This window comes from Daucus carota, chromosome 5 (genome assembly GCF_001625215.2).
Source record: "Daucus carota subsp. sativus chromosome 5, DH1 v3.0, whole genome shotgun sequence".
In the NCBI taxonomy this organism is placed as follows: domain Eukaryota; kingdom Viridiplantae; phylum Streptophyta; class Magnoliopsida; order Apiales; family Apiaceae; genus Daucus; species Daucus carota.
In genome coordinates, this window is record NC_030385.2 from 26190900 (window position 1) to 26204351 (window position 13452).

General features: G+C 33.9%; 2 protein-coding genes across 2 annotated transcripts; both read left to right on the forward strand.

The window, feature by feature from the left end:
• Positions 1–1155: 1155 nt before the first annotated feature.
• LOC108222198 (cytochrome P450 CYP72A219) lies at positions 1156–3385 on the forward strand. Its single transcript, XM_017396104.2, has 5 exons — positions 1156–1533; positions 1609–1826; positions 1974–2218; positions 2460–2835; positions 2906–3385. Exons 1-5 carry the CDS (start codon positions 1251–1253, stop codon positions 3329–3331), a joined length of 1548 nt encoding a protein of 515 aa, XP_017251593.1. The 5' UTR covers positions 1156–1250; the 3' UTR covers positions 3332–3385.
• A 1405-nt stretch (positions 3386–4790) lies between these two features.
• On the forward strand, positions 4791–8062 carry LOC108220230 (psoralen synthase). The gene is made up of 2 exons (XM_017393936.2): positions 4791–5886; positions 7121–8062. Exons 1-2 carry the CDS (start codon positions 4978–4980, stop codon positions 7754–7756), a joined length of 1545 nt encoding a protein of 514 aa, XP_017249425.1. The 5' UTR covers positions 4791–4977; the 3' UTR covers positions 7757–8062.
• Positions 8063–13452: the final 5390 nt, after the last annotated feature.

Consider the following 13452-nt stretch of genomic DNA (forward strand, 5'->3'; position numbering starts at 1 on the left):
TTAGTCACATCATTTCCATTGTTCATTATCTGCTTGATTCTCACAAATTATTTGACATTCAGAACTCAACTCGGATTTATATATCCTTCTCTAGTTTTTATATTATCTTCATTAAACGTTTCTGATGTTCATTACTGCTTGGTTCTCACAAATGATCCAAGAGCAAACCTTATGCGTAAAATGGAGTATACAAAGGTAGAAGGTACGTTGCGCACTGCTTAGGTCAGAAATGACGCGAGGTGGAAATTTTGAAAAAATAAGTGATGATTATGTGCCTATTTGGCAACCGCAACTTCTGGCTTTTTTTGATAAGAAGCCGGCTTCTATTTTTCTTAACCAGTTTGTGTAAAAAGCCAGAAACACTTATAAGAAGCTGAGAATGTCACTTCTAGACCACTTCTTTACTATAACTTGATGAAAACTAAGTGAGAAAGATTCAAAGTAAGAGAACGAAAGAAAAGAAACGAATCACCTAATAATTTAGTAGTTGATTCAACCTTTTGGTTTCTTTCTCTGGCCTTTGCTCGGGCGACAATATGCGTTTCCGGCTTCTTGTGTTGCGGCTTCTTTTCGTCCTTTGTCTATCCTTCTCATATGTCAGGAGCAAAACTTAAATTAAATCCCACAAAAGATAAGAGTTGGCAAAATTTATTATAAACAATGTTTCATGTTTGTTTCTAACAACTTGCCCAGAAAATAGAATTGATTAGGACAAATCATATTATGTTCAAGTTATTTGGGAGGCTTAATCACTACAAAGACAATGTATAAAGCATTAAATTAGCTATACATTTATATACCTGTAATGATCATGTTTTTTTTAAGTTATCTTTGCACAAATCTTGACAGATAGCTATTAGGCTATATATTAAACAGAAGACGTTAAACTTATGCATGCGTTCTTGACATGTACTCCGGGTTCGCATTGTTATCTTGTGCTCAAAATTTAGCTTAATCGTCACCACTCAAATCTTGCTTAGCCGTGTTACAGCATATTAAACGCCAAGACAGCATATTAAATTTAAGTGGAGATTACTATATCATTATTGGTTTAATCACAGTCTCAAGACAGTAATGTTTAGAAAATTTATGGCTAATAGCCCAAAAAGAATGAGATATTGCATAGTGTCCAGCTGGGTCATTATGTGTTGTCAAACGGAGAGAGCAACTAGTTCTTCTTCTATATTTGGCGCTTCATTAGGCCAAGCGAACCAAGTCGCCTGCCTTAATCACTAGTACTAAAAGTTAAAATGGAAGGCATTTCACCATTACTCTTAGCAATCTCAGTTGTTGCATTCACAAGTCTCGCAGCTATAGCATTCAAAGTGGTAAATTGGGTTTGGTTGAGGCCTAAGAAGTATGAGAAGTACCTAAATGAACGAGGATACCATGCGAATCCATACAGGCTTTTACGAGGTGACATACTTGAGTATGCAGCCATGGGTGAGGAGAATAGGCTCAAGCAGATCAAAGCGTCTGATAATGTCTCCTTCCATGCTCTACCGTACATCCATAGCATTATCAAGAAACATGGTAAAGTTTGTACCTGAACATAGTTTTTGCAGTATAGACGAATTATTTAAGGTATAAAACTTTGCAAATCTGCAGGTAAAAAAGCATTTATTTGGTTTGGACCAACACCAAGCATACAAATGACTGATCCGGAACATATCAGGGAGATTATGTCCAAGCCTAATGTATTTCATAAGATGCACCCTGACCCCCTTGCTGATACAATCCTTGGCGGACTCCTAAGCTCTGAGGATCCGAAATGGTCCAGAGATAGACGAATAATGAGCCCTGCTTTCCACTTGGAAAAGTTAAAGGTATGTTTTACTTCCTAGATAATCATTTGTCACATATCAAAGATGCAAGCCATGTACAGTGAGGACTTTTAGTTAACTAAACTGAAAGTATTTACTGAAGTGCTTGTAATGTGAAAATTAATTATTTTCCATCCTGTTTTATGATAGACTATGCTTCCAGCAATTCAACAAACTTGTGATGAGATGATCAAGAAATGGGAAATGCTAGTCTTGGAGACGGGTTCAGCAGAATTTGATGTCTTCCCGAATCTTCAAGATCTGTCTGGCGATGTCATTTCTCGGACAGCATTTGGCAGTAATTACAAAGAAGGAAGAAGAATCTTTATCCTCCAGAAGGAACAAATAGATCTCTTTCATCAACTTCTTAAATTTGTTATCATCCCGGGATGGAGGTACAAATCTCTGCACAGCACGCTGCACGTCCTAATATACAAGCTGTTAATTAGAACACTCAACTATACAACTATGATCTATAATAACAAGTAGATGATCTTATGTAAACCTTAATTTGATCACCACACAAATTAAAAAAAATAGGCAACTACAATAATAGAAGGGATTTTACTGTGGGAATGGGATAGAGGATCTGGAATATACTTAAACAATTGTTTAACTTAAAAATGCTGGCTTTAGGTATCTTCCTCTTAAAGCAAACAAGAGGATGAACACAGTCTGCAAAGAAATACATACTCTACTAAGGGGTATCATTAGCAAACGGCAGAAGTCAATGGAAATGGGTGAAGTTGGAAATGATGACTTGTTGGGTATTCTGTTGAAATCTAATTCTGTAGAAATTAAAGAAAATGGTATCGGAATGGATATTGAAGAGGTGATAAAAGAGTGCAAGCTATTTTATTTTGCTGGTTCGGAGACAACCTCAAATCTGGTTGTTTGGACCTTAATTATGCTGAGTATGCATCCAGAATGGCAAGCTCGTGCAAGAGAAGAAGTTGTTCAAGCTTTTGGCAGCAGAACACCTGACTTTGATGGACTAAATCATCTCAAAATTGTAAGAAACCAACCAACTTATTTCATGCCACGATAATATTCTAACATTTATATGCTGGTTCAAATTGCAGGTAACTATGGTTCTACAAGAAGTCCTAAGGTTGTATCCACCTGTACCTCTTTTTACCCGATCACTCCCAAAAGATGCAGAACTAGGTAAAATTGTTCTTCCGGGTGGAATAATAATTGCAGTTCCAGTAATCCTGCTTCACCATGATCCTGATATATGGGGCAAGGATTCGCTTGAATTCAGACCAGAGAGGTTCTCAGAGGGAGTTTCAAGCGCGACAAAGGGCAAATATTCTTACATTCCATTTGGAGGGGGTCCACGAGTATGCATTGGGCAAAACTTTGCAATGGTTGAAGCCAAATTGGCACTGACAATGATTTTACAACGCTTTCAGTTTCAACTTTCTCCGTCTTATGTTCATGCTCCTTTCCCAATTGTAACTCTGCAACCGCAATATGGAGCGCCACTAGTTGTGCATCAGCTCTAGCACGGTTCTCAGCAGCTCATTCATTAATATTAAATGTGTTTCAGTGCGCTGTAATTGTATGAGCACGGCCTTAGCCATCGATTTGTCAACATGTTAAGTAGTTGCCAGGTGAAATCGTATTGTACAGTGGTTTAAAATGCAGGGTTAAACATCAAATTGGGTTTCAAGAATTGAGCCGAAAATAACTAAATAACTAATGTTCAAAAGTTAGTTAGGCTAGTAGGGGCAGCTCTGTCTTTTCACTAACATGTAAGGGGACTTAACAGGGAATTTGCAAACAACTGAATAACTGAGCAGTTGTCGTTGTGGTAGGGCTTGAAAGTTGCAGCGTTACAATTGATTAGTACTCTTTACGTTTGGTTTAAGTCTGACATGTACAATTTGTGAATGTATACTTTTAACAATGTATCTACACATTAGGTTTGTTAATACAACCCAAGTGTGCGCCTTCCATGTAGAGTTATGTCAATAAGAGATTTCGAGTCTTTTATTGATCAGGCGACACCCGGATTTGAACCTGGGAAAAAGGATTTGCAGTCCCCCGCCTTGCACACCTTATGAGAGTTGAAGCGAGTTGAACTTAACAGGATCTTATTGTATAATCGACATATAACCATGGTTTCATTTATAACATTGTGGGATCAGGGATGTATTGCATGCATCGACTCTCAAATTTCAAGAGGGCCGGTGGCCGGAATTTGTGGTGATATATTGGGAAATAATACATGTAGTCATCTTGATTGTCCAATTCTTCAATGTCCAGCCATAAGTGACAAGGGCCATCCTCATATACGTGCAATTATACATGTGAGAAGAATAGGTACACTTCTTATCACCAATATTAATGCCTTTGTCGTCACATTTGATGATCTGAGCAACAGAAGCCATTCATTCCTGATTAATTTGGTAGAAAGAGCAATCAAACCCATCTACATCATATAACCTGCCAAATATGGTTACTGTGTATTTTTGGTTTTGTCTCATAGGAGATTTGTGTGGCTTTGTTTCACTTGACTGGTTGGGCTTATCTTATATACGATAATGTCCTGATTAATCATTCTGATTAATCTCCGGTATTCCATTAACAGCTAAACAGTGGCTCCATCGATTAATTCCAATTTCCACTTTCTACGTGAGGCTTGATCTTACTAACCATTGCATGCTTTAAAAACAGAAATATAAGTATAGAGAGATTGACAAATAATATTTGGGCAGGACCCGAATCCAAATGACCATATCAAGATGTTATGATCAACTCAACTCAAGTATTAGCATCCAATTCATTGAGCAATACTGATATCTAGATGAGGGTTAAAACTTCGGATCTCAGTATGCTTCGATAACATGTTAAGTCGACCAATACTGTAAAACAGTAAGGGATTAGGAAACGTTTAACATATGGAAATAGCTCCATCACAGTAATTATAGCTTCCCAAGAAGAACCACACACTTGTACATCATGTTACATCACACTGCAGACGAGTCCGAAAGCAGAAACTGTTGCTCTCACAATAACAATGCGGCTTCTGAATTGTGCATAAAAATTATCTTATTGAAGACAAGTTTAATACTCTACATAGAGATTAAACGAGACCACACATTATTGCTATATATTTGTAGCTTTGAGGTCTTTGGATGAGCAAGCAATGGCAATGAAAATGGTGGAGCAATATCCCCTGTATCTATATTTCATCTCATTGCTTTCTGCAACAATCTTTTTCTACAAATGGTTAACACTTAAGAAAATAGCCTTAAGAAATCTGCCACCTTCTCCACCGAGATTTCCTGTAATTGGAAACCTTCATCAAGTTGGTCCAGACCCGTACATTTCACTTCGAGCCTTGGCTGAAAAGTATGGTCCATTGATGCTACTTAAGTTCGGAAGTGTGCCCGTTGTGGTTGTTTCCTCAGCTGAGGCAGCTCGGGAGATATTAAAAACCCATGATCTGGTTTTTGCAGACAGGCCCTTTTTAAGTGTCGCCAACAGAATCTTCTATAAGGGAAGGGACGTCGCGTTTGCTCGTTATAGTGAATATTGGAGACAAGTGAAGAGTATGTGTGTTACTCAACTCCTGAGCAGCAGAAGGGTTCAATCGTTTCACAATGTCAGGGAAGAAGAAGTTGCTCTTCTTATCCAAAATATTGAACATCCTCCTTCGAAAATAGTCAATTTGAGTGATCTGCTAGCCGAACTAGCACAAAATGTAGTCTGCAGGGTTGCACTAGGAAGGAAATATGGAAGGGGTATTAATGGGAATTCATCATACAAGATACTGCTCGGGGAAATAATGGAGTTGATAGGCTATTCCCGCAGCATGAGGGATTTTTTCCCGTTGCTCGGTTGGGTTGATAGGCTCACTGGATTGAATGCAAGGGCAGAGAAAGCAGCCAAAGAGGTGGATACTTTTCTGGAAGGTGTTCTTAGAGATCATCCAAGTACTGTTGCATCAAATAATGGCCACGCAAACAAAGACTTTGTATCCATTTTGCTTGAGATTCAGAATACAGATGCAGGCTCTTCTATGGATAAAGATTGTATTAAAGCTGTTATCTGGGTAACCAACAAAATCTCTCTCTTAACCCAACATTTTGCAATCTTGACACTCATATGATGTTATACTTGCTACTTTAGGGTCGTTTGGGCTATCTTAAAAAAAGTTGACTTCTTGCTTAAAGTAAATAAGTAGATTAGAAGTGAAAAGTAAATAAGGTAATAAAGTGTTTGGAAAAGAAGTAGAAGTTTTGAGAGAGAAGTTAGTATTCTCATCTTCTTAAAAGTGCTTATACTTATTTATACAAACGGTAAAAAAAGAGATCAAGCAGAAGCCAGTAGTAGCTTCTGCTTCCTCTAAACAAACAAATGGGCGTTTAGTTTCGATAAGTATTCACTAAGATATCAATATATAATAGGGTCATGTACCACATAGTTTCATACTTTCATTAGTCATACAACCCTTAGGAACTTTACCTTTAGTTAGGGTTCAGCAGGACTGCACATGAAAAAAAATGTCTTATTTATATATTATATTTTGAAATTATTTTTGAAAACACACAATGATGCAAAAAAACAAGTATTTAGATTTAGATCTTGAAAATCTATGCAAAATATAGAGTTCTGCAACAAAACCTTAGTAATTCTATGTATCTATTTTAAGCATTAATTCTCTCTTGAGAGCGACCCATATAAAATAAGTATATATACTACTAAGAGCAATCCGAATACCTATAATAAATTAATGGTTACCTAAAATATAGGTAAGCAAACCGTTGTTTTACTCCAACGGAATTCCCTTTAATCATCCCTATATTTGAAAAAATAATATTTTATTGGAACTGCTACTATGATGGGGAGGATAAAAAAGGAGGGAAAATATAAATGAAAGAAAATGAGAGAGGGATATGAGATGGAAGAAATAGGGGTTACTTTTCTATACCCTAAAGAAGGAGTTTTGTTTTTCCTCTCACCTAAAAATTTTAGATAAGGAAAGGATGGTTGGAGGGGACAATTTTTACTTAAATCCTTCTTTTTGTCCACGTAGACTCATTTCATTATAGGTAAGGCAGATGTTCACTTGAAGTTGCTCTAAATGATTGTGATTCAAGAGAATAGTTTGTTTGTAAGAACAGTTGTTTTACATTTTCAGAAAGTGCAGAATAATTATTTTACATTTATTGTACTTTTCTACTATTATTGTATTGTTCTGCAACAGAAGCATAACAATAATGTTCTGAGTGTTTTTACGTTAAAATGGTAAAACGTGTTATTCATAGAGTGCTAACTTTTTGTAGGATATGTTCGTGGCTGGAACTGATACAACATCTTCAACCTTGGAATGGGCAATAGCAGCCCTGATAAAGAATCCGCACGTCATGGTCAAATTGCAGAATGAGGTACGAGAAATAGGCAAAGGCAAATCAAAGATATCAGAGGATGATATAGTTAAAATGAACTACCTGAAAGCAGTAATGAAAGAGAGTATGCGGTTGTACATTACAGCTCCGTTAATAGTTCCTAGAGAAGCCAGGCAGGACGTCAAAGTAATGGGGTATGACATAAGAAAAGGGACACAACTGGTGATAAATGCATGGGCAATTGCGAGAGACCCTTCACTGTGGGACAGCCCAGAGGAGTTCCGGCCTGAGAGGTTCTTGAATAGTCCTATAGATTACAAAGGCCTTCACTACGAGTATCTTCCCTTTGGAGCTGGTCGCAGGGGTTGCCCGGGCTACCACTTTGCCATGGCTGTTAATGAGCTTGCGTTAGCCAATGTTGTGAACAAGTTTGATTTTGAGTTGCCTAATGGAGAAAGAAAGGAGGATTTGGACATGGCTGGTGTCAACGGCCTCACGCTTCGTCGAAGATCTCCGCTCTTGGTGATTGCCACACCGCGTGTGGAGTTCGGTTTGATATGCAGTAACTTCTAGATTTTAATGATAAGAAACTAGTTAAGAACGACGGACTATAAAAATTATATTAATGATTCAAAATTAGTATTTGTAAAATAAAATAAATTTGTGACAGTGTATAAAAGTTATATTAATGATTCAAATATTTGTAGGATAAAATAAATTTTATATTATAAACATCTTGATGCAATACAAATGTTAATAATATAAAATTGTAAAAAAGACTATAATTCATGAGTGAAAAGCTGAGAATAAATTTCTACATGTAATTAAAGATTTAAAGTACGACGAATTTTAATTTTAGTTGTATTTTTTTAAAAGTAATCGTGTTCTTCACTAACATTATCGTTAACTTTTCCAAACACTACTTCTTAGCCATATGCACCCAACCCTGCATGTATGACATCTAGCAATATACATCGATTAACTAATAAAACAAATATGTGCGTAAAAGTCTAAAGATATTGAGATGTAACTCCGAAACCATCCCTAATTTTATTAAGATAAACATTATGTTCTAGTTGTACGGATATTAATTAAACATGTCAGATGAATAAAACAAATATTATAAAAGAATAACTAACAAACATATATCAATAACGGGTTAATAATCAAGTGAGTCATCAAAGTGGACTTAATATATCAAGTTGGTCACTGAATTCAAAACCGTCTCAAATTGGTCACTTAAATCAGTTATATGTATCTTTAAATATGAGTTCAAGGAGTAAAAGTATTATTTACATAGATTTACACATTATTCTTGAATGTTACCCCAACTTAGTACAAGGTTATGACTTCTAGTATTTATGATAATATATTTAGATTTTATCAAGTTTATTTGTTATTTATTTTTTTATTATATAGTTAATTCTTTTGTTTTAATTAAAAATAAATAATAAATAAACTTGATAAAATCAAAATATATTATTATAAATACTAGAAGTCATAACATTGTACTTAGTTGTGGTAACATTCAAGAATAATGCGTAAACCTCTGTAAATAATATTTTTAATCCTTCAGCTCATATTTAAAGATACGTGTAACCGACTTAAGTGACCAATTTGAGATGGTTTTTAGTTCAATGACCAACTTGATATATCGAGCCCACTCTGATGATTCACTTGATTATTAACCCTATCAATAACAGTTAATTTATTTTTGATATTCTTAAACTTAAATTCATAATTTGAAACTTTCTTCCAATAATTTTGACACTAAAAAAGATAAGTAGATTTTATTGCTCATATTTTGAATATTCTGAAACTTGCTTCCAATATATCCGAAAATAAAAAAGGTAGTTCTAATTTTTGATATTTTTCATCCAAAAATTCCAGAAAATTAGAATAATATAACAAAGCTATATCAGAGTCGCCATTGACACGCCCCTCGCTTCTCTTTTATATAAGTATATTGATTGATTTTCGCCAACCTCCTATGAATGATTATATTTGTCCAACCTCTATAGACCGGTAAGAAATATATCGGAAGATCACATGAGTAAAACTTCTGCACTCCAACCATCCTCCCCTTATCTAAAATTTTTAGGTGAGTGAAAACAAAACCCCTTATTTAGGGAATAGAAAAGTAGGCCCCTATTTTTTCCACCTCATCTCCCTCTCTCATTTTCTTTCATTTTTCATTTTCCCTCCCTTTTTATCTATCTCATCATAGTAAAAATTCTAATAAAGTATTATTTTTTCAAATATAGGGATGATTATAAGGAATACCGTTGGAGGAAAACAAGTTTTTGCTTACCTATATTTTAGGTAATCATTATTTTATTATATTTTAGGGGTTCAAAATAGGTAATACCATTGGGGTTGCTCTAAAATATTAATAATAAGTAGGTAATATAGTCAATACCATTCAAGCACAATGTCGTGCTGTTTCAGCAAATTTACAAGATATTTTCAATTTAGCCAACGATTATAGTCAAACTGAAATCTTCAAACATTGTGAAATGTATTGCATGCAAGTACTCTCGAATTTCAAGAGGCCGGTAGCCGGAATTTGTTGTGATACATTGGGAAATGATGCATGTGGTCATCTTGATTGTCCAAATCTTCAGAGTCCGTCCAACCTTAAGTGACGAGGGCCATCCCCATATGTACAATTATACATGTGATAAGATATCAGGTACGATTCTTATACTTGCCACAAATAATGCCTTTGTCACGTCGGTTTGATGATCTGAGCAACCGAAGCCATTCATTTCTGAATTGGTAGATAAGAGCAATCAAACCCATCTACATCTAACTTGCCAAATATGGTTACTCTGCATTTTTGGTTTTATCTCATAGGAGATTTGTGTGGCTTTGTTTCACTTGACTGGTTGGGCTTGATCTTATACACGAGATTAAAGTCCTGGTTAATGATTTCGATTAATCCCTGATATCTGATTAATGGCTAAACGGTGGATCCATTCATTAACTCCAATTTCCGCTTTTTTTGTTGGGCTTGATCTTACTAATCATTGCATGCTTTAAGTCGACCAAAACTTTGAAACATTAATTATAGCTTCAGATCAGCAAGGGCTTAGGAAACGTTTATCATATGGAAATAGCTACAATATCACAGATTCACCATACACTTGTACATCGATCGGGTTACATCACACTGCATATAAGTCTGAAAGCAGAAACTGTTGCGCTAACAAAAACAATGCGACTAGACGTTCCATTTCATACTGAAGGCAAGTTTAATATCTACATATAGATTAGAGTAAATGACAAAGTGGTGGCCGTAGTTTTCCAAATTTTACAAGATGGTGGCTGAACTTTAAAAACTACATAATGGTGGCCGGAGTTTACTTCCGTCTTTTAAAAAGGTGGACGCCGTGAACCTCCGTTAATTTTCATCCGTTAACTCCAAAAAATAAAAGAATAAACGACAAAGTGGTGGCTGTAGTTTTTCAAATTTTACAAAATGTTGGCTGGATTTCCACCATTTTGTCGTTTATTCTTTTATTTTTTGGAGTTAACGGAGGAAAATTAACGGAATTTCACGGCGGCCACCTTTTTAAAAGGCGGAAGTAAACTCCGACCACCATTATGTAATTTTTAAAGTCCATCCACCATCTTGTAAAATTCGAAAAACTACAGCCACCACTTTATCATTTACTCTATAGATTAAATGAGACCACACATTATTGCTACTAGGAAGTTTGCCCGGCTACCGCCGGGGTTTTTTCCGCAAGTGTATCAACGGATTTCTACTTTGGGTTCAATAAGTTGTTTATATGATTTATTTGGTCATTAAATTAACTACTTGATAATAGTTGATCGAGTTCCATTTTCTTTTATTTTCAAAAGCGTTTAAACCTAATTTCAGGACTCTGTATTGTTTGGTTTTGTGTGTGTTTTGGTCCAATCCTTTTATGGGCTACCGACTGAAATATATGGGCCTGCTCTTTTAGAAAATTCATTTGGACTCGTTTATTGAGACAGGTTTATACCCTCCAAATGAGCCTGTACACCACAAATATACAGTAGTAAATAATTTAGTTGTAGCGCATACTATATTTTTTAATGATACAAAATATATTTGTTTTAAAGTTTATTAATCCCGCTTATTTTGAGTAATTGCTTCTATTTTGAGTAATTGCTTCTTTTTAATCGAATATTTTATATTTTATAATCAAAATTATTAATACAACGAAGCAAAGACTCGCATTTTACTCAAATAATTTATATTTCTAATAATATATTCATACATTAACTTTATATTAGTTCCAAGAGAAATGTATAATGTATGAAGAAAAGTACTACTACATTTTCCGAGTCTCATCCACAATTAAATCCTTATATTAAAATAGATAGACCACTTGTCAATGTCATATCATGAATTCAAAATTTTAAGCTTTTATTAATACACACTAACACAACTGACTTTTTATACCTAAAAAATTTAAAGGACAGATATGATATCCGTGAATTATGATATGCCAAAAGTCAAAAGCAAGGTTATCGTCTAAAAAAAGTACTGAATAGTATCTCCCATCACCTATCACTATTCACTAAGAAATAACGTTAATACACCGGTAAACAGACAAACAAAGAAATCCAATTAATATAAAAGGATTCGAAAGGTTATGGTCCCGTAAAACAGATATCTTAGATGATTGATGCACAATCGTGTAGAACCTTTTTAAAATATTAAATCTTGGATTCTAATATTTTGCATGAGATTATTATAACAACATTAAATTATATTAGTTCCAAGATAAATGTATAATGTAATAAAGTTTTTGTGATAAATTAAAAATTAAATTCTACAAAAATTGTTAAATTCATTTATGTTCGAAAATTACGTAATATTAGAAAAATTAATTCTTAATTAAAATTCATTCACACTAAAAAAATTACGTAATATTATTTAGTATATAAAAATTATATTTTGAGTAATTGCTTCTCGCCGTCGCTGAGCAGCGACGCCTAGCACTTTAATCGAATATTTTATATTTTATAATCAAAATTATTCATACAACGAAGCAACGACTCGCATTTTACTCAAATAATTTATATTTATAATAAGATATTCATACATTAATTTATATTAGTTTCAAGAGAAATGTATAATGTATCAAGAAAAGTACTACTACATATTTCGAGTCAATCATCTCATCCACAATTAAAGCCTTATATTAAAATAAATACACCACTTGTCAATGTCATATCTTGAATTCATAATTTTAATTTTTAACTATTATTAATACACACCAACACAACTGACTTTTTATACCTAAAAAATGTAAAGGGCATAGTTGATATCCGTGAATTATGATATGCCAAAAGTCAAAAGCAAGGTTACCGTCTAAAAAAAGTACTAAATAGTACCACCCATCAGCTCTCACTATTCACTTACACCAAGAAATAACGATAATATAGCGGTAAACACACAAACAAAGAAATCCAATTAATATAAAAGGATTCGAAAGGTTATGGTCCCGTAAAACAGTTATCTTAGATAATTTATGCACAATCGTGTAGAACTTTTTTAAAATATTAAATCTTGGATTCCAAAATTTTACATGAGATTATTACAATAACATTAAATTATATTAGTTGCAAGAGAAATGTATAATGTAATAAAGGTTTTTTTTGATAAATTAAAAATTAAATTCTAAAAAAATTGATAAATAATTCATTTATGTTCGAGAATTACGTAATATTTACAAAGGTTGATTCTTAATTAAAATTCATTCACACTTAAGAATTACGTAATATTATTTAGTATATAAATATTCTATTTTGAGTAATTGCTTCTCGGCGTCGCTGAGCAGCGACGCCTCGCACTTTATTCGAATATTTAATATATTATAATCAAAATTATTCATACAACTAAGCAAAGACTCGCATTTTACTCAAATAATTTATATTTCTAATAATATATTCATACATTAACTTTATATTAGTTCCAAGATAAATGTATAATGTATGAAGAAAAGTACTACTACATTTTCCGAGACAATCGTCTCATCCACAATTAAAGCCTTATATTAAAATAGATACTCCATTTGTCAATGTCATATTTTGAATTCAAAATTTCAATTTTTAATTTTTATTAATACACACTAACACAACTCACTTTTTATATCTAAAAAATGTAAAGGGCAGAGTTGATATCCGTGAATTATGATATGCCAAAAGTCAAATGCAAGGTTATCGTCTAAAAAAAGTACTGAAACCACCCATCAGCTATCACTATTCACTTA